General features: G+C 40.9%; 3 protein-coding genes across 12 annotated transcripts in view; 1 reads left to right on the plus strand and 2 right to left on the minus strand.

The window, feature by feature from the left end:
• Window position 1: 1 nt before the first annotated feature.
• On the minus strand, window positions 2–9316 carry fubp1 (far upstream element (FUSE) binding protein 1). 9 transcript variants are annotated; one of them, XM_029454123.1, is made up of 19 exons: window positions 9141–9290; window positions 8629–8752; window positions 7612–7647; window positions 7397–7433; window positions 7260–7306; window positions 7106–7177; window positions 6947–7004; window positions 6703–6865; window positions 6524–6622; window positions 6136–6312; window positions 5944–6046; window positions 5483–5722; window positions 5131–5291; window positions 4898–5049; window positions 4695–4786; window positions 4426–4551; window positions 3926–3988; window positions 3312–3472; window positions 2–3076 (listed from the first exon to the last, which is right to left on the minus strand). In XM_029454123.1, the coding sequence occupies exons 1-19, from the start codon at window positions 9252–9254 to the stop codon at window positions 3068–3070; spliced, it is 2034 nt and encodes a 677-aa protein (XP_029309983.1). In that variant the 5' UTR covers window positions 9255–9290; the 3' UTR covers window positions 2–3067. The 9 variants fall into 9 exon arrangements, with proteins under 9 accessions (XP_029309983.1, XP_029309987.1, XP_029309984.1 ...); XM_029454127.1 differs by having other exon boundaries at window positions 2–3472; window positions 8662–8752; window positions 9162–9316; XM_029454124.1 differs by having other exon boundaries at window positions 2–3472; window positions 9162–9316.
• Window positions 9317–10437: 1121 nt separating this feature from the next.
• On the minus strand, window positions 10438–15009 carry slc25a24l (solute carrier family 25 member 24, like). 2 transcript variants are annotated; one of them, XM_029453686.1, is made up of 10 exons: window positions 14732–15009; window positions 14503–14629; window positions 14033–14120; window positions 13716–13827; window positions 13434–13592; window positions 13064–13201; window positions 12864–12974; window positions 11202–11369; window positions 10985–11123; window positions 10438–10903 (listed from the first exon to the last, which is right to left on the minus strand). In XM_029453686.1, the coding sequence occupies exons 1-10, from the start codon at window positions 14852–14854 to the stop codon at window positions 10716–10718; spliced, it is 1353 nt and encodes a 450-aa protein (XP_029309546.1). In that variant the 5' UTR covers window positions 14855–15009; the 3' UTR covers window positions 10438–10715. The 2 variants fall into 2 exon arrangements, with proteins under 2 accessions (XP_029309546.1, XP_029309545.1); XM_029453685.1 differs by having other exon boundaries at window positions 13716–13830.
• Window positions 15010–15545: 536 nt separating this feature from the next.
• Window positions 15546–19952, plus strand: part of dnajb4 (DnaJ heat shock protein family (Hsp40) member B4) — a 5143-nt gene continuing 736 nt past the window's right edge. Inside the window, 3 exon segments of the mRNA XM_029453706.1 lie at window positions 15546–15998; window positions 18150–18214; window positions 18216–18731. Of these exon segments, the coding sequence (XP_029309566.1) occupies window positions 15788–15998; window positions 18150–18214; window positions 18216–18731 (792 nt within the window). The 5' untranslated portion in view covers window positions 15546–15787.

Consider the following 19952-nt stretch of genomic DNA (forward strand, 5'->3'; position numbering starts at 1 on the left):
GTTCATTTGTTACAACTTTATTAAATGAACATGGCGACATTTCAAAAGTCAGAACAGTTTATTCAAAAAACAAAATCCAATATATTTGATAATATACACAGTACATGAAACCTCTAAGGCATGCACCTTGTTTTGTCTTCTACACCCCCACACTGTGTTGAAACTCAGCATCTCACATGTACACAGTAAACAGATAAGTGAAATGACCTTTTAACTACAAAAGTGATTTTATCCCAAATCCCAAATTTTACTGCCAATAAAACATGTGATTTAAAGTACATCACTTCCTGTCCTCATCCAACTTTCTAAAGCACATTCCTATTGACTGAAAGGTTATTAATGAAGGCATTCAAGCGAAATGAGAAACCAGACAACTCTAGAGACACGATGACAATCATGGTTAAATAAAGACAGTCTATCCGAGCTGCAAGACATGTATCTGACCAACACTTTGCAATCACAGAATTTAAATTTCATTGCGTTGCTGTTTTACCTTATCACTGGAGCTCTTGAACGGTCTACGTTCAGCAGTAGGGATTGACTCAAAGGATTCCTCCTTTTGGGGACAAACTACGACACGGGCCTGATTCTATGACCAACACTGTGAGCGAGAAGTGAAGGCAGCAGCGATTCAATAGGAGATTTGCACTGCACTTGAGGGCAGATTCACACCACGACAGAGAAATAAAAAAATCATGTATTTCAACTTTTCTTTTCTTTCAAACTAGAGGTTGAGCACATTGCTAGCGTCTGGCAACAGGTTTGCATGGCATGCAGTGTTGATATACCAGTGTCAAAGTGGACTAAAGCATCGATACACAGTCGCTGTCAGACTTACCGGGATGCAAAGACTATCAAATATTAAGCACATACGACAATGACAACATTTCCTCAGTGAGCCTATGCAACAACTTATTTTTTTTTCTGGGTAAAGTCACTTTTAGAAAAGTCAAACTTCATGAAATAAATCATACAGCTCATATCATGCAGTTCATTCATGAAAGCAGATCATCTTATAAAATAAAAAGGGCTGTTCATACTAAAAGATCCTGGACATTTCTTTACGACTAAGCATAAAATGCATTGAGGCATGTTAAAGACACAGGTAAGCATTTCTTTGCATGTAAAAATTGTCACTGGACAAAAACACTGGTTTCCTTAGGTTTCGCTTACCTGTGTTATTGCAGCAGAACCTAAGGTGCAAGGTCTGGGACGACACTGCAAAGATCAGATATAATGCACTGTTTGCCATCAGTGAACAATGCTTAAAGTTAACAGCCTTTCACAACAGTGCTCATTCAGAAAAGGTCATAAAATTCAATACTGGGCTAGTCAGAAGCACTTCCACTACTAGCATTCCACATGCTGATATAGGAAATTAAAGTAATAACAGCAGAAACCTAAGCATGCTACGCTGGAGTTATGCAGTAGGACTTTTCTAAGCAATATGTTGCAATAAATGGCATTTAAAGAAAATAGAACTAGTCAATGGCACTTAGCAGGTCAGGTAATCAAAACGCAAAAAACCACATCCTTAAAAACAGTTCCTACCAACAGTGTAAGTGCTGACATTCAAACCCTCAGTTCAGGAATCCAACGAAATGCTACCTACACAAACAAACAGTCTAACAATCTAAGTATCAACATACTGTAAAAGATTCAAAGTCTGCATGTGAGTCACACAAGGGGAAATAAGTCTCAGAAACATGTGGAACAAGAATCTAAAGTACTATTCCTCTCCTCAGAACATTTCATACTTACCCAGAGACATGGGGAAAATGGCAATATTTGACAAAAAATTCTACATCTTTTGCAGTTTATGAAGCATCAAAAAAAATGGCGTTTATCTCTCAAAGTCACAGTTTTGTACTTACAGTATAGGAGGGCTCAACTGATGGATGAAGACTGCTTAGCCACCCCGAGCCTACAACAGCTATGTTCTTATATTGGATAAACACTAACAGAATGGGGACAGCAAAAACTGATTTCTTTTTTTTTTGCAATGTTTTTATGTTAAAAAAACATTCTTTTAAAAAACAAATTTATACATGTGAGTTAGTTCGCAATTTGAAAAGGGCAAGACACACGTTTCAATGCATTTTCGATACAGTGGCAATTTACCTGACTGTCCTGGAAAAAGAACAGCACAAAAAAATATATATAACACTAAAAATATGCAACATTTCTTGCAACCACGTTTTCTGAGGAACATGTTAAGGAAAAATACTTGCTTACCGCTTTTCTAAATTTGCCTGTGGAGGAGGAAGTGTCTATCAAGGCAAAATACAGTGCATACTACCTCAACAGAGTCAGCACACCAGACAATTTTAAAAAAAAGGAGTGCCACAGCAACGCAGTTAATGTATGAGTTACGGTACATGGATACCTGGCGACTTTCTTATCACAAACATCTCTCTACGGCTGAAGTCAGAGCAAAATCAGGAAACAAGTGTAAAAAATAAATGTCTATCAACAAGGACGTTTGTTGGTCTGAACCACTCAGGATCATTGCACGCACATAATGTATCTAAGAGCCTTATAGACAGTTGGAGAGAGACAGGACAGCACAACTTTGAGTCAACCAGTTTGGACAATTGAACCCACACATGGCCTGCGTTTCAAAAGTCCTCCCCACCCCCCCCCTCCCCACCCCCTAAAACATACAGAAATTCCTCTTAACCCTTTTTGCTTTAAAACCACCCCAACTTACCAACACAGGAGGTTTCAGTTTGTTTTATTGCAAAAACACAACAGGCAATAGCATTTTAAAACTGAGATGATTTACATGGTAATGTCTACAGTTTAATAAACATGAGTTCTAACCACATTTAATGTAGATACAGGGCTGGAATGACCATATGTATAATTACCTCACTAAAAACAAAGCATTTACAAGAAAAAAGGAAAACAAAAAAAAGGAAGAGGACGTGTTCGCCGGGTAATCTGCCATCTATGTGAAACTTTCAAACCAAGGAAATTTAAGATCTTCATCAAGGCGTCTGCATCCAAACATTTAACAAAGGATTTTGTTTCGACAATGTAGCATTTACTTTATGTCCACTTCACATTACTGGCCCTGTGCAGAAGAAATACATAGAAGATACATTGCATGTTAACAGCGGAAACAGTTGACTCAGCTTCCCAAAATAAAAAGCTTAAAACCTGTTTAGGGAGGAAGTCGTGTTGGTTAAGTGTGTGAAGGTGCTGCACTCACTGGAGCCCTGTAAACCCTGAGGAAGGAAGGAGGTTACGCCATAACAAGAATTGAGTATTCAGTGGATGTGGAGGGCAGATTCTTATGAGGGATGTACCTGAGGAGCTTGTGGTGCTGCACCCATCGCCTGAGGGTTGGCTGTGCCGTAGTACGCCGCCTGCTGGCGGTAGTACTCCGCCCAGGCAGCGCTGTAGTCTGGCTGACCTCCAGGCTGGGAGGCCGCTGCCGCTGCTGCGGTGGCCTGAGGGGCCGCTTGACCTGGAGGGGAAATTAAGAGAACTTGTTGGAACGGCAAATAAGCTTCAAGAACATGAGAACAACACTTAAGGTTATTAGATAATTGGCAATTTATAAGACGGTGAACGAACCCACCACCACTTTCTTTGGGTGGCGGGACAGAAACCATCTGCCTTTCTCTTGGGCGGCTGGGAGAGCAGCCACTCTACTAGAGAGGGCTGCAGAGTAAGCACAGCCACCCTTCAACACTAACACACAACTCAGAGCTACAAAGCTACAAAGCACACCTTCAACAGGATCAAACTTGATTCCTGACTCAATGCCTCACACACGCTGCCACCTGTGTTGCACTGTTCCACGAGAGGTTGTGAATGTTTCCAATATGAAGGCAGCAATGACATAATTCAGTGATTTTACATTATAAATGTCAACATTAACAAATAGAATAGATTTAAATATTTCAGGAGTACCAACCTTGTTTTTTGTAATATTCCTCCCAGGCTTTTGTGTAGTCCTGAGGTTGTTGACTCTGTTGACCTACAGAGAAAGAAAACACGTGTCAATGCATCTAAACGTTAAATAATTGTTTTTGCAGATTAACCAGAATTGTCTATCACCGTATGAAAGTATTGTGTTTCAGTCTCAGGTTTTATGGTATGGGGTTATACATCAGCTGCTCAGCGTGGTGCATGTTTTTCATCATGGACCAAACACATTTTCCGGTGAGGTGGCGCTCTGTTCTCTTCGTAAATAACTGAATCCTGACGCCTGTGTTCAGTAGCAGTAACACATTCATGGCGAAGCTCTGGCCTGACTGTTGATAAAGCCCAATGATAAAGTAAACTCTCTGAGCTAATAAAGGTTTCTGTGTCCACAGCTCAGACAGAAGTAAGCTACACTGCTCTACTCTTGTCAACCGTTTCTGCTTCATCCTAGAAGAACAGACGCTGCTATTCGAGAAACACTTCAGTCACCTTGGCCGTTGGTTTGAGTCGTGCCAGGAGCTCCACTTGTTGGGGTCATGGGAGCCTGCGGCTGCTGGCTGTACTGAGCGTAGTAGGCTGCCCACGCTGCTGCGTTGGCGTCGGCTGCTGCTTTATCTGAACAAAACAAGTTTGGTTACCAAACAAAGTCAAAGATAAAACAAGAGTAACTGTTACGGTTCGGCCGATGCCTATCGTCATCTAAAAGCATTTTCCAAGGAGCTCGAAACTACAGTAAAAGTATTTGACTTTGTACGAACCCTGTAGGCATTCACTTGGATCCGGCTGCCCCTGTTGCCAGTGGGGATAGCCATTGCCCCATCCCTGAGGCTGGTAAGGCGCTGGTGGACCGCTGATAAAAGAAAAATAAGTAAATAACCATCACTTCTTCTACACCCGTTTAAATATTCTTGATATAAAGAGCTTCACAGGTGAGGTAAAAACAGATGAACACTGCACTTACTGCGGTCCGGGGGGGCCCTGGTTGTACGGCCCAGGGTTGTACGGACCCATGGGGGCCCCGGGGGGTCCAGGTGGTCCGGGAGGACCATGTTGGCCTGGACCTCCATGTGGACCAGGGGGGCCGTGTGGGCCACCCATTGGAGTGACGGGTCCCTGAAAACACATCCTGGTCAGTGAACAAGCTGATAAAGACAAATGTCTCCAAAGGTGCTTAAAATCAAACTCCTGTCTTACCCCGATCTTCTCCTCCACTAGCTGCCTGGCGTAGTCGATCTGTTGGGGGGAGCCCCGAACTGTGAACATTTTAATGTTGGGATCAGCGTTGGGTGGAGGGTTCCTCTGCAGCTCGATCCTCGCGCCTGACTGCTGGCTGATGCCTTTGATTGTCTCACCACCTGAAGAGTTCAGAAGCAAACATTAAACCACAACAGACACACGGTTACTGTCGAGGACAAACACTTTGATGATCCTGTAACGGAGTTATTAACGTTAATTAACTAAATCAAAATATGGTTTTAAACTAAAAGAATGTCCTCAATATAATCACATTTCTGTCAGCTCTTCATACGGTTGAGGGGTCACTTGCCTTTTCCGATGATAAGGCCGGTCTTCATGGTTGGGACAGTGAAGGTAAACTCCTGCAGGCCACCAGGGGGGCCCATGTTCCAGTTCCCCTGCCCGCGACCACGACCTCTGCCACCGCCATGTCCTGGAGGCCCGCCGGCCTGGACACTCCTCAGCAGATCGGATATGATTTCTGCTGCGTGCTGAGCCTGGTCAGGGGGTCCCATGATCTGTGCTATCCGGTCAGGTGTGCTGCCGTCATCTGGAGGGAGAACGTGGGGGCGATTACAGACCATCGAGAGAAATTTCTTTGCAGATTAAGGATAATTGTCTATCACTGTATGAAAGTGTTGTGTTTCAGTCTCAGGTTTTATGGTATGGGGTTATACATCAGCTGCTCAGCGTGGTGCATGTTTTTCATCATGGACCAAACACATTTCCCGGTGAGGTGGCGCTCTGTTCTCTTCGTAAATAATCACTCACCTGGTTTAAACTGAATCCTGACGCCTGTGTCATTCTGTATTTTCTTGATCATCTCTCCGTTTCTGCCAATAACAATTCCCACTGCGAAGCGGGGGACAGGAACCTAAAGGATAGAAAATATAACCAAAGTTAAACAGATTCAACACTTCGTCTCCACATTGAGAAATTAGACATCTCATTACAAATACTCACATCTAAGCTGTCTCCTCCTCCCCCTCCGCCGCCACCACCACCACCGCCGCCGCCACCATCCTCCGCCGCCGCCGCCACCTCCTCCCCTCCGCCTCCTCCAACTCGTGAACCATACTCTCCCCTCTGCTCCCTGAAGCCTTGATCTCTGATCAGCTCCATCACCATCTCTTTGGCTTGCTGAGGAGAAAAGAAAGTAGATTACAGAACCACTCCACTGGGGCCCGTGGAGACAAACAACGAGGCGTGTAAAAGGAGACAGTAATTATATGAGTGAAGCCTCGTCGTTTTATACATCAGGCTTAAACAGAATGAATACTCAACAAAAGGAAAGCAGTGGTAGGTTTAATCAAGTATTAGAAGTGTAATGTTCACATGTGCGAGGACTCACCTGAACTTTGAAGGGTTCTCCTGAAATGCGGAGTGGCTTGTCTGCGCCTGTGTTTTGGGGTCCATCTTGGATCATGACCATCTTCACGCCAGCTCTTTCCTGCAGGAATGTGTATTAAGTGTGTGTCTTTGCTAAATGTGTGCCCTGCTCTGCTACTATAACTCTGACTGGACACTCACCTGAAGGCTTTTGATGGTTTCTCCTCCCTTCCCAATGACGAGTCCAGCTTTGGAGGCAGGGACCATAATCTCCTGGACAGTTGTTCCCGGGCCGTCGTTGTGGTTGAACGCTGGAGCCGGCCGCCCCTTCTCAACTATCTCTGTTAGTAGCCTCTTTGCGCCCCTGATGGGAGAGAAAATACCATCAAACACCCCGACGAACAACAAAAGAACCAACAAATATTGACGGGGCATATTAACTTACTGGATGGATTCTGGTCCTCCCGTTAATGTCACCGACCTATCTGGCATACCTCCACTGTCTACATCACAGAGACAGGCAGATAATTAAAAAAAAAACACCAAAACCATCACTGCTCCAGTATTACATGGGTCACAATATCAGCAACAAATCTAAACATACCAGGTGCAATCTGTATCTTACATCCAGACTCTTGCTGCAGACGTGATATTTGTTCGCCTCCTCTTCCAATAACTACAAGGGAAAAAGGGTGTTACCCTTTAATATTCAATATATAAACTCAGATTTTTCCGTTTGTTGCATGTCAAAAACTTACTGAATCCAACCATTCCATCGGGGACCTTGAACTCCTCCGATATTGACCTGAGAATAACAGAACAGCTCAGTGTGATCTTGGTAATAAATAGCCAAATGTGGAAGATCATTTTGTTTTTGTTTTACTTGAGTATCTACCTTGGAGGACCACCCATTCCTCCCATTCCTGAAAAGGCTGCAAAAAGACATTACAGTGCATTAGGGGAAACTATACAACATACGTTTAACCCATGCAACAAATTTCCAAATCATGCCAATATTTTTTTTGGGCCAATTACTTAAAGGAAGGGAATTATCACAAAGTACAGCCACATATTTAACTGCAACTACGTCTACGTCACCAGGTCACTTACCGTCATTTGTAGCCACTTTCTTCGTCTCTGGTTGGTCTGTGACAACATGACATAATAACCAGTATAAGTATCTATCATTATACCCACTATCACATCACTAACAGTGTTTTTCAATCTGAAAATGGCTTATCAACACTACCTGAAATTGAAATGGTTATGGCAGACAGCAGAAGCCTGCCTAGCCACCACACATACAGAGCTTATTTATTAGTTTCGTTTATTAGTTACACCGAGAGACCAATGCAGTCCAACTCAACAGTCCTGCAGGAAATCCTACCACCCTGACGGATGTTTTTTGTTGTTGAAACTGCTCAAGAGCGCAGTTGCTTCACCTTTATAGCTTGTAATTTGTGGTGCAATCGTCAAGATTTCTTGCAGGATAGTTGTAATATTACCTTGGTGTATCTAATAAACCAGAAACTAACAATAAAACCGGATTTATAATTATATACACTTAACTTCTTTTAGCAAATCAACAGTGACTCAACCTCCTCAGAAAGTATAGAAAGTATAATCACCTAAATTCCCCATCACCCTTAGATATTCAAATTAAATCATGAGATCACCAGTGGTGGAAAGTAAGATTTACTCATTGTGAAGTGGTGTGTACTGTGAGTATTTAAATGTTCTGTTACTTAATACTTCTACATCTCAGAAGGAAATATTGTGCTTTTACTTAATTACCTGAGTACTCCTTCCATCACTGGGGATCACATATATTCGTTCCCCAGATATTAATACATTCATCGTAGCTGATTTGACAGTGAAAATATCATCCAACTCTCTCAACACATGCAATATCCAACTAAAACACTAACAAGGAAATAAATAAATATGGTTGGGAGTTAAAAAAAATACTAAATGTTAAAAATTAGTGAAAATGCACATGGCTATAAAAAAAATATATAGCACTGTAGATTGTGCAGTTTTAGGCAAATACAATTTAGTAGCGGCTAAAAAACACACAGGCAAGCATTAACTATTAAGACTTGCATTGAATCGATTTGAACCACTGACCGATATTCAGGTTAGGCATGGGAAAATACCCACCAGCGTCCTCCAGGGGCCTTTTCTGGCCTCCGTAGCCAAATTCGTTTGTCGGGGGTGGCGCAACTACATCGCCGCCGATCTTTGCTGCAATCTGAAAAACAAAAAATAAGAATAAAATCATTTTAAAATGATGCATGTGTTGCTCGTGTTTGACGCCTTTCTGGCTGCGGCCTAACGTTACGCGTCGGTCCGGAAGTCCGAGCCAACAAAGGAAAGCGAATACTGCCACATAAACTAACATTAGCTCACTAATTATATTAACCCACACACCGTTATATTTTCCTATAACTGATTATATTTGTCTAATTTAATAGGTACATTCGTGTAGGATATTGTTTTGTTTCCACATCTGTTTTCGCTTTTCATCGTCATGGTTAGCTTAGCATAGCTTGCCGTGCTGTCGTATGTAACAGCAAGGCGAAAAAAAGCCGCAAAATTCGCTATTTAAGCCCCACTTCGACATTAATGTATTCACTTACTTGATCAAGTGGTGTTCTTACCTGTCGTGCTCTCTGTAGAGCGTCTTTAAAAGCGTCATTCATGCCAGCACCAGCGTTAGAGGACGGGGGAGCCACGCTGCTGTAGTCAGCCATATCTGCTGCTCTTCTCCTGCTCAACGCGACAAGATGGCGGGTTACATCCACGAGATGTGGACACGAAAACTCGCGGGCAAACGTCGTCTCGCGATAACGTCCACAGACTGTTTACCGTTTTTACGTTCTCTTTATACATCCGTGTTGTTTACGGGTAAATCTTTGGCTGTAGCAACAAGAACAAAAGACGTAGTAGTTTCTCGTTAAAACAACGTACCATTCTACTATGTGCTTTAATATGTATGATCATTTACATTTAATATAATATGATGCATTGCTGTAGATTAAACTACCCAACACTAGAAATAGCCCAACCTTAAAACATTTAGCAGTAAAATACAACATGCAACATTAATGCAGCAGTAATAATAATCAAAATGCATATCTTATAGTAAAACACTGCAGGGAACCTTTTTCTTTTTAATTGTGCTTATAAGATTTTGAATGCAGGAAGTTTACTTGTAGTGGAGTATTTGCATACTGTGGTATTAGTAGTACTTTAATTCAGTAAAGGATCTGAATACTTCTTCCACCACTGATCCTTGGGCTCCCATGGATTTAAGTATACTTGACAAAGAAACCAGTTTTTCTGTGTGCAGTGGTCGTGGTAAAAGTACAGATATGTTACTTGAGAAAAAAGTAGCTGAAACCACAATGTTGAAATACTCTGTTACAGGATGAATTGAAAATATTACACAAGTATTGGCATAAAAATATATTTCCCTCTGAGACGTAGTCTGAAATGTATATAAAAGCAAAAGTAGTTATGCAGGCAGAATTTAATAAAGTTATATTACTGGATTGTAATTATAATACAGTCTTTTATTGGTGAAGATTGTTGAGATGTACCACAATGAAACATATTCTTAATCTGGTTTTGTATGAAAACATTTATCTGCAATGTAACTACAGCCGTAGTAAAGTACTATTAATTGTGGTGTAGGAGAAAATAAAAATAGTCTAGTTAAGTACATGTACGTTGTACACCACTCTAGTAAATGTACTTATATACTTTCCACCTCTGACTATGTAAAACGTTTCGTATTTATCTTTGTGTGTGTTCGTTTAACCAGGAATTGTAATGTTTTGCATCTATCATTGCAATTCTCTACTTTCTGCTCAACTCAATGAAACACATACAGCCATAACATGATAAGGTGAAAAGAAGATGTCTGGGCACTCATATGAAAAAACATTTTATTCTACAGTTTACCCTTCAACACAGTAACACAGCCCAATATCAAGTGGGAAATTATTACACTTTGTCTCATTGTGAACTTCAAGTCAACCGCATTTAAACCCTTCACCATGTCTTAAGCTTTTAAAAAAGCTTATATACACAGTCTATGGTATTCAGCGATTGTTCCAGGATTCCAGTTATTTTTGTACATTCAGTTAAGATTAATAAGAGTTCACAGTTTTTGTTTCATTTGTGTGAGTGAGAACCATCTTTGCTAAATATCAGGACCCCGTTGAGGAAACCAGATTTTCAAAATGTCTAGTTAAAGTGTAGTTTATCAGAGCGCATGGAATAGCCCTGACGAAGCTGGCTCCCATGCCGTTATAATATCCTCTAATTCCTCGTCTTTCATATATCCCGATAAGTCCCTGTAATACACCTGAAGCTGGACGTGAATCTGAGCTGAAAGCTGCAAAATAAGACAAACGGCGATGAGAATTGTTTCAAATAATCTGAAATGTGAGACAGAAAATGTAAGTGTTTACTGTACCTTGTGCTTGCTGCTGAGTCCGGATCACTGCCAGTGGGTAACTGATCATTTGTCCAGAAGCAAAAGCCACAAAACTGAAGAAAAACAGTTTGGAGTCACTGTTGTAGGCTGGATCACTCTTTGCCCAGTTCATGATGGACTGCAACAGGAAGCAAATAGTTAAATATATTGAATATATATATATTGTGTTTTATCTTTGAGCACTGTTCTGTCTCACCTGATGAACTGCACACTCCACGCCTGCGTAAGGGATCATGCAGAGTATGCTCGGCTTGAATCCTCTGTAAAAGGAGGACAAAGACTCGTGTCTGTAAATAGATCGAGCGCATGCCACAACACCATGGTAGGTGCCAGCCTGCTGCAGGTTCAACCTCACCTTCAGCACCTGTAGAGGGGATAAGAGGACATTTAGAAATGAACGCTAATGTTAATGGTGCTACACACTTTTACTAACATTTCTTTCACTATCAATTTAGACGATATACACACATATACTGTGTATATATATGTGTGTGTGTATACTTTTACTCAGGTTTACTTCACTAATCTTCACGACTTCATGACTGTGAATAGTTCCCCGAGCATCACGATCATTGAATCACACAGACATCTATTTAACAGCCTCGTTTCTCTCTGAGGAGAACGGGACACACCCAAACCTTGATGCTTACATTACAATTGTATTCCCATTATAACGCACCAGGAGGGGTTACAAGCAAGCATGATGGCCCATTTGGCTTGTAAGTACCAGCGCTATTGATACTTGCTTCAACAGCAGAGGGTTAAAGAGAAGTTGGTCTAAGTATTGCATTTTATAAGTGCCATGAGGTCAGACTTGGTATAAAAAATGTGGATTCTGTTGTTTTACAGCAAAGATGTGAAACTTCTTTATATCTTTAAGAGAGAGGGTCCCAAAGGGAAAGATTTAGGCTTCTCATAATGATGTGAAAGGAGGGTGGAAATCCCACAATCAGAAATACTTTTTTGAAGAAGAATGGCAACACGATAGCAGAATGCAGGTATTTGTTTCCTCTTTTTATTTAACCAACAGAGGTGGAAGAAGTACTCACATCTTTACTTAAGTAAAATGTAGATGTTACAAGTACAAATCTTACTAAAAGTAAATAAGTATTAGCATCAAAATATATTTAAAGTAGTAAAAGTAAAAGTACACATTTTGCAGAATCGCTCATTTCAGAGTTATGTATATTATATTATTGTATAATAACTATTGTGTTCATCACTTTAATGTTGAAGCTGGGAGAGGTGGCGCTTAATTCATCTCTTAATTGATTTATATGTTTAATATTAATATAAATCTGCAGAGTAATTAAAGGGGTCAAATAGTTAGTGAAGTGAAAAGTACAATATTTGCCTTCAAATGTAGTGGAGTAGTATAAATGAACATAAAATGGATTTACTCAAGTAACTCAAAACTGTACTTGTACTTGAGTAAATGTAGTCTTTATGAATGCACGTGTTTCCAACCTTTTTCCTTAAACATAAGGGAAATATTTTATAGATACTTCATATAATATTCAATGCATAACAATAGTAGTGCAGAACGACTGATAAACGGTACAGTTAACCCAAACAGTGAACGCAATAACTGCAGGAAGTTTGTGTAAAGCAAACAATTTGGATTCATTTTGACAATATTGCATCAGAGATCAGTTTTCCTGTTAGTCTGTAGTATCTCTTTATTTTATTTAGATTTTTATTTTCACAATTATACATACTTAATAGGTTTATTTTTTGACAAATTCAGTGTTTTCCTGGCGACTGTTCTATTCGCTCTTTGGTTGTTCTAACTGTGTACTGTGACAAACTGCAGGACAGAAATGTGAAAGCACTCAGACCTGCCACTGATCTCTAATACCTCTAAAGGGTAGAAGGCAGCGTGAGCGACGGCACCCGACACACAACCCAAGCCGAAGCGCTGCTGCACCGTCAGAGTCTGCTGCGTGCTGTTCTGCGTGTACACCTTCATCTGGACAGAGTAGAGAAGCTCTGAGTGAGCTTGTGAATTATACATAGGACACTGGTGCATAAATAATTCACACTTTGAGAGTTCCTCACCTGGGCGTAGATGAGACACTGGAGCGTTGACTGCGGTGTTCCTTTCAGCACGTTGACGGCGTTGCCTTGCCACATCGAGCGCAGACCACCTGCCCTCATCTCCTGAAAGCCTTGGGAGAAGGCTTTGGATCCATGAACCTTCAGAGCACACAGCAAAGATTTAAACGTGGATCACTTTCATAGACAGTTGCAATAAGTACCTCAAATTCAAGTAAATTCAAGTAAAGAACTTGAGTACTGAGTTACTTTCCACCACTGAGAGTTAGTCTAATCTACTGTGTTGTAAGTGACACGTTCTTGGGATCAGATCATGTAGAATAAGGTAAGTCCACCCGTGCGTGACAAAGTAGCACCTGATGGTGGAGCTGACCTGGAGTTGGGTCTTAAGGCGGTCGATGGGGGCCGTCACAGATCGGGATACAGCGTCTGCCAGACCTGCTGCAAGAACAAACGTCCTCCACGCACCCAAACCCGACGCCTCTTCGGGGAACTCGATGGGCATCGCACGACTCTCGCCCACATCGAAAACCTGCATCCATCATCTTTTAATCACTCTGTTATTACTCACGCTCAAGTGGATGTGTCATAATTTGTGCACATCATCCTCAAAAGTAACACGGTCGACGGCGATGCTGCGCAGAAAAGATCTTACCAGATTGTGTTTCCATGACGACACCAGCTCCCCGATGTTGTCCACAGGGTTGAGGATGACATGGTGCAGAAACTCGCCCCAGTCCACCGTCATCGAGCTGTCCTTATCCATCCTGCTGGATAAACACTTCATCAGGAACCTTAATGACCAGCTGTGTGTTTGTATCAAACATCCTCCTACTATCACTTTACACAAAGTTTTAAAGGTCGCTTGTAAACCCAGTTCTACAACTGCTGAAGTTTCATATTTCACATAAATGAATGTTTCTTTAAACACAACAATGAATCCATGAGGTAGTGGGCAAAAGAAAATCTTACATTTGAATTATTTTTTTTGCATTCGGCTTTGATATGACCACTCCTAACTCCTTAAACAAACATATGATGTCCTCCTGGTCAATCACTCCTGATCAGAGAAGAAATGCACATGATTACAAACAGATACTGCTCTTCCAGTTATCATATTTCTGGGAAGTGATACTGTAAACTCTAAGGGTGCAAGTGTCCCAGCCTGCAGGACTGTGCAGTGCATGATCCACTGTGTACCATAAACAAGTCATATGCATGTCTACCTTTCCTGTCTGACCTTGAAAACAGTTTATTGTCAGCAAAAATCACATTTATGGTAGTTTATAAAGAATATGCCGAGGTAGGACTGCTCATCTTCTACTTTGTGTTGTTTAAAGTGTGTCATGCTTAAAGAACATCCATTACATAGTGTTCATAGTATGTATTCAACAATGCTTCTGTTTCCTTGAGAAATAAAACGTTTTAGAGGTCTCACTCACCACACTTGTTCTTATCAAGGTCATGAAAGTAAATTTTCCATTTCTTCTCTCTGTCCATCATGTAGCTGAGGAACTCTTTATAATCCAACAGGCCATCTTTGTTTTTGTCATAAGACTCAATGATATTCTAGGAGGAAATGAGCAGGTTTGTGGTGATTAATGCTTGAAATTAATGTACAGCCTGGCACATACAGTACATGCTGTTAAAACATGATATTAAAAATATTACCTGGACCTTTCCATCCACTGACAGGATCCCATGCTTCCTCATTTCGTCCTGGAGCTCCGACACTGATATGAATCCATCCTCGTTTTGATCCAGTTTAGCAAATAAACCACGAAACTGATCCATGGTGCGTTTAGAAACAAATTAACCGCAGATTTAAAAAGATCTAAATGCTAAATAAAAATGCAGCCTGCTTCATCAGGTGAGAAATAAATGCATTGATAAATAAGCAGGGATTATTTGACCCGCAGCTCTGCTCGGATGCTGACTCATTGGTAGCAGGGCTCAATGCCAAGGCTGCATAAACGCTTACCATAGCTCAAAGAGAAAAACTAATTTCCTCTGTGGTGCAGCAGGTGGCGCTGCAGCTGCAAGAGAGCCAACCACACCATCTCCATCATCACTGCGCCCTCTCCTCTACATGTCATCCGGCGGAGTTTTCAAAAAACACACCTATAAATATATTAAAATGCACGTAATTTTTGGTAAAAAATAGTTTTATATTGGCTGAAACCGATCGTATATGAATGACAAGACAGGTTAATGAAAGTGCACTCAACCCAGTGATGTTTAAACCGAGGGGCTCCTGTAAATGTTTATTTTATTTCAAATTAAAAATGTAATAGGTTGTTTAGTTAACTGTGTATAGTTCTTTTTTTTTTAAATTCTAAATAAATCACATGTGAAGTTTATCACGTGACGCACATTTGATGTGAATCTGCATTGCATGTGAGGTTTCACCTGTGAACACACACGCGCGCGCGCGCACACACACACACCCCGGAACCAGAATTGACTTGACGTTGGCACTGTGGATGGATGCAGGGGAGGAGGGAGCTGAGGCTATTTAAAGAGGGTCATCCAGTCACGGATAAATAGCAGAAGGTCCTGGTCGCTGACGAACCGCCTCTAAATGGTTTTCATCCTGCACTGTGTCTCTGTCTACTTCTTGTGTATTTGTCCAGACTGAAGCTGTGACAACCATCCGTCGACCATCTCTCCATACAGGGCTATTCTCCTATTTTTTAAAATTCTTTATTATAAGGGAATACGTGAAAAATGGGTAAAGATTACTATAAAACGCTGGGTATCTCCAAAGGAGCCACAGACGAGGATATTAAAAAAGCTTACAGAAAACAAGCGTTGAAATGGCACCCGGACAAAAACAAGTCTGCAGCAGCCGAGGAGAAATTTAAGGAAATCGCTGAGGCATATGAAGTCCTCAGTGATCCGAAGAAAAGAGAAGTTTATGATCAGTATGGAGAGGAAGGTAATGTGGTTTTATTTATCGCATTGATCGTGTTTTTACCCTCGTGTGACACCTTCGACATACCGTTAAAACCCCGTTATAAAGCGTAAAACACAGCTGGCTTTAATTCAAGTCACTCACTGTAAGCAGCAGGCTTAGAAAACAGCTGTTCAGCAGATCATAGGCCTCCAGATCTGTGCATTTTATTATGAGGATTAGCTGTTACACTCCCCTGTTATAAGAGAAATAAAGACCTGTCAGTATTCCCTCCACATATTTTTCTTTTAATACAAATCTGGGTGTTGTAATAGAAAAACATTTCTTTAATGTATTAGACAGTCCACAGCTTCTTAGCTATAAGCAAATGTACGAATGTCAAACATGTTGGATGTGAGGGAACAATATCATATCTATTTAGGCCTATCCAAAAATTAAAGGTGGTATATGAAGCTTTTCATTAATGAACCTTATTCTTTTACCTTTTCGTGTAGCAAAGGTGCTGAACATCTTCAGGAAGTAAAAAAAAAAAAAGGTGTACAATATGCAATATGTTTGAGAATAGAATCTAGAAATGTGAACGACATGTCTCCTTTAAAGGCTCACTTAAGCCATGTATCAGACACAGACAGAGCATCTGCATGTGGGCTTTATTGGTGATAAAATGCAAGTTATTTTACATTGCTATCAGACAAACTCATTACCTAAGAAGATTATCTGCTGTAATGTGTCCAAAAATGGAAAATCTTGAGTATTTATAGTCTCAGATGTTGTAAAAAGCAACATATCTGACCCACTTTTGGACTATTTTTAAATGTAGTCTCTCGATACCTCAACTCAGAGTATCGACCAATATACCGGTTCAATACCAGTGCTCTCTTTTTGCCAAATTTTAAATCTGTACATCACAATTTGGGGATTTTTACTGTACAAAAGCCGGCTGAAGCGATAAACTTAAAACAAAAAACTGAATTTTCTAAAGACATTGACAAATAAACTGTTGATTATTTTTCAGAAATGTATTAATCGATAAATTGCCCTGTAACACATCAGAAAACAACGAGAAATGGCCATAACAGTATGCCCACGGTGACGTCTTCAAATGAGTAACCCAGTTATATTTAGTATGTTTTAACAATGTTAAATAAGGAACAGCAACACATTTGTGGAGCAGGAAACATCTAATGTTTGATATTTTTAGTTAAAAAATGACAAAAGAATGAATCGCTTATCAAAATAGTTCTGTAGCTCGACTAACTGAATGATCAACTAATAGTTGCAGCTGTAATAAACTGTACTTAATGTGAATCGGTCACTTCACTTCACCCAATCCACTTATTAAGGTCAGTATCATGCCTAATACCTACAGAATTTGATAGGACTGCAGCTAACGATTCTTTTCATTATTGATTCATTTGCAAAACAAATTCTCAGTTAAACGTTAAAATAGAAAATAGTGAAAAATGTCCTTCACAGTTTCTCAAAGCTCAAGGTGACGTCTTCATATGAGTTGTTTTGTCAGACTAACCCAGTTATATTTAGTGTGTTTTAACAATGTTAAATAAGGAACAGCAACACATTTGTGGAGCAGGAAACATCTAATGTTTGATATTTTAGTTAAAAAATGACAAAAGAATGAATCGCTTATCAAAATGGTTCTGTAGCTCGACTAACTGAATGATCAACTAATAGTTGCAGCTGTAATAAACTGTACTTAATGTGTATCGGTCACTTCACTTCACCCAATCCACTTATTAAGGTCAGTATCAGGCCTAATACCTACAGAATCTGATAGGACTGCAGCTAACGATTCTTTTCATTATTGATTCATTTGCAAAAAAAACCTCAGTTAAAATAGAAAATAGTGAAAAATGTCCTTCAGTTTCTCAAAGTCCAATTTGATGTCTGGTTTTGTGGGCCCAGAACCCAAATATATTCAGTTTGATATGTTATCAAACAGAAAAAGCAGGAAATCTCCATGTTTGAGAGGAAAAAAGTATTTTAATCGATTTTTAAAATAGTTGCGGATTGTTTTTCTGTTGATCGACTAATCGTCGCAGCTTCACCCTCTGGAGGATTGGATTCTCAAAGTAGGCGTCACTTGTGGCGTAAAGCTCTCCCACTTCTGAGTGTCAATGATAGGATGACTGATGGATCATTTCTGTCGCCCATCAGGTCTCAAGGGAGGAAACGGGCCCACTGGTGAAGGACCAGGCAACACCTTCACCTACACCTTCCACTGGGGACCCTCACGCCACCTTTGCCACTTTCTTCGGGGGTTCGAACCCCTTCGACATGTTTTTCGGGCGTAAAGCCAATGGCCGAGACGACGACGACATGGAGGTGGACGGAAACGACCCCTTCGGCTCCTTCACCAACTTCAACATGAATGGATTCCCTCGGGACGGGCACGTCGGCCCCGGAGGGCAGCAGCGCCGGAAGCAGGACCCGGCCATCATCCACGAACTGAGGGTCACCCTGGAGGAGGTCTTCCACGGCTGCACCAAGAGGATGAAAATCTCCCGCAAAAGGGTTAATCAAGACGGCAGGACCATGCGCAACGAGGATAAGATTCTCACTATCGAGATCAAGCGTGGCTGGAAAGAGGGAACCAAGATCACGTTCCCGCGGGAAGGGGACGAGTCGTCCAATACCATTCCTGCGGACATTGTTTTCGTCATCAAGGACAAGCCCCACCCTCACTTTAGGCGGGAGGGCTCGAACATTGTGTATCCTGTGCGCGTGAGCTTACGACAGGTGAGACATTTTCTATTTTAGCTCCGACTCATGACTGATTGTAGTATTAATAGAGTCTGATAGATGCATTAGTCACACACAGGGGAGATTCAGAACAAGCTCATATTTACTTTGGAGGGCTGTTTTAACGTTCAGAAAAAAAACCTAGTCGCATTCAATAAGCCGTAGGTAGTCTGCCTCAAAGGTTGTTTTTCCCTGGAAAGTACAGGCGTCCTGAATGAGCATAGTACCCAAACTAAACACACACTTGGGCTGTGCACTTATGTAATCATTAACATTGAGAAATAGGAGCTGTATCAAAGGGAGGGCAGAGAGGCGGCGAACGCCCACGTGCACCCTTTGCAAGATGTACTTTTATGGTTCCTCCTACTCTCTTCAAGACTCTGAGATCTTACTGCTTCATCTCTGAATATGTGAGCGATGTAAGCAAACAGCAGCAGATCCGCTCTGCGTGACGCCAATCATGCTGAGAAATCACATATGTTGAATCATCTTAAAATGTTTACAATCACGTAGCTTCTTTTTGTTGTTGCTGGGAAAATAATCGAACAGCTAATCTGATTGTTCTGCTCATCATCTCGTAGTCTTCATCAGAAAGACGAGAGAAAGTACAAGGATCACGTCCAGCTCCAAAGACGATCTTTGAATAGAGAGATTACGACCACCTGTTATCATGTGATGACAACTGAGCCCCTTTTAGACAGCTGAGCAAACTCCATCCACTAATGAAGACTGTGGACTATAGTGGTTGAAAGCTCTGGAAAAGATATTAAATGGACCTTAAATTAAGATTATTTTGTCAAGACAGTTAATTTGCTTTGCCCTTCATTGAGATGGATTGTGATAAATACCAGAAATCTCTTATGACGGTACATTATGTCCAATTCATTAACTGTCCACCAAGTAGCTTCAAGGGTATGTGAAGCTGCAGGCGGCTTCAGTGCATCATTTACCATCTAAAATATTATATTATAAGCAGATATATTGTGCATACATTGGCCGATAAGCAACAAAAAATTATAAATAAAAATGCCAAAGATATGTTTGAGGCCAAGTACATACATACATTTCTTAGTCACAATACTTTAAAAAATATATATTTTTAAACTGTCAAATAAAGGATGTCAAGACTAAAGATCACAGCGTTCGAGATAAGTAAGTACATATGAAAACAGGGTAGGACAGGACCTGATAAGTAACTCCCTTGACGGACATGACATT

The sequence above is a fragment of the Cottoperca gobio genome, chromosome 17, assembly GCF_900634415.1.
Source record: "Cottoperca gobio chromosome 17, fCotGob3.1, whole genome shotgun sequence".
Taxonomy (NCBI): Eukaryota; Metazoa; Chordata; class Actinopteri; order Perciformes; family Bovichtidae; genus Cottoperca; species Cottoperca gobio.

Bases quoted from the DNA above. Each gene is read 5' to 3' on its own strand.
- fubp1 (XM_029454122.1), bottom strand. From the start codon at position 9,254: ATGGCTGACTACAGCAGCGTGGCTCCCCCGTCCTCTAACGCTGGTGCT. The intron at 7,307-7,396 runs GTAGATACTCAA...TGTTATTCTCAG, and splicing joins GGAATGGGTGGTCCTCCAAG to GTCAATATCGGAGGAGTTCA. The intron at 6,866-6,946 runs GTAAGTTAATAT...CTCTCCCATCAG, and splicing joins GGAGGACCAGAATCCATCCA to GGGCGCAAAGAGGCTACTAA.
- slc25a24l (XM_029453685.1), bottom strand. From the start codon at position 14,854: ATGGATCAGTTTCGTGGTTTATTTGCTAAACTGGATCAAAACGAGGAT. The intron at 14,630-14,731 runs GTAATATTTTTA...ATTTCCTCCTAG, and splicing joins CAGTGGATGGAAAGGTCCAG to AATATCATTGAGTCTTATGA. The intron at 13,831-14,032 runs GTAAGATTTTCT...GTGTTTATCCAG, and splicing joins GCAAAAAAAATAATTCAAAT to CAGGATGGATAAGGACAGCT.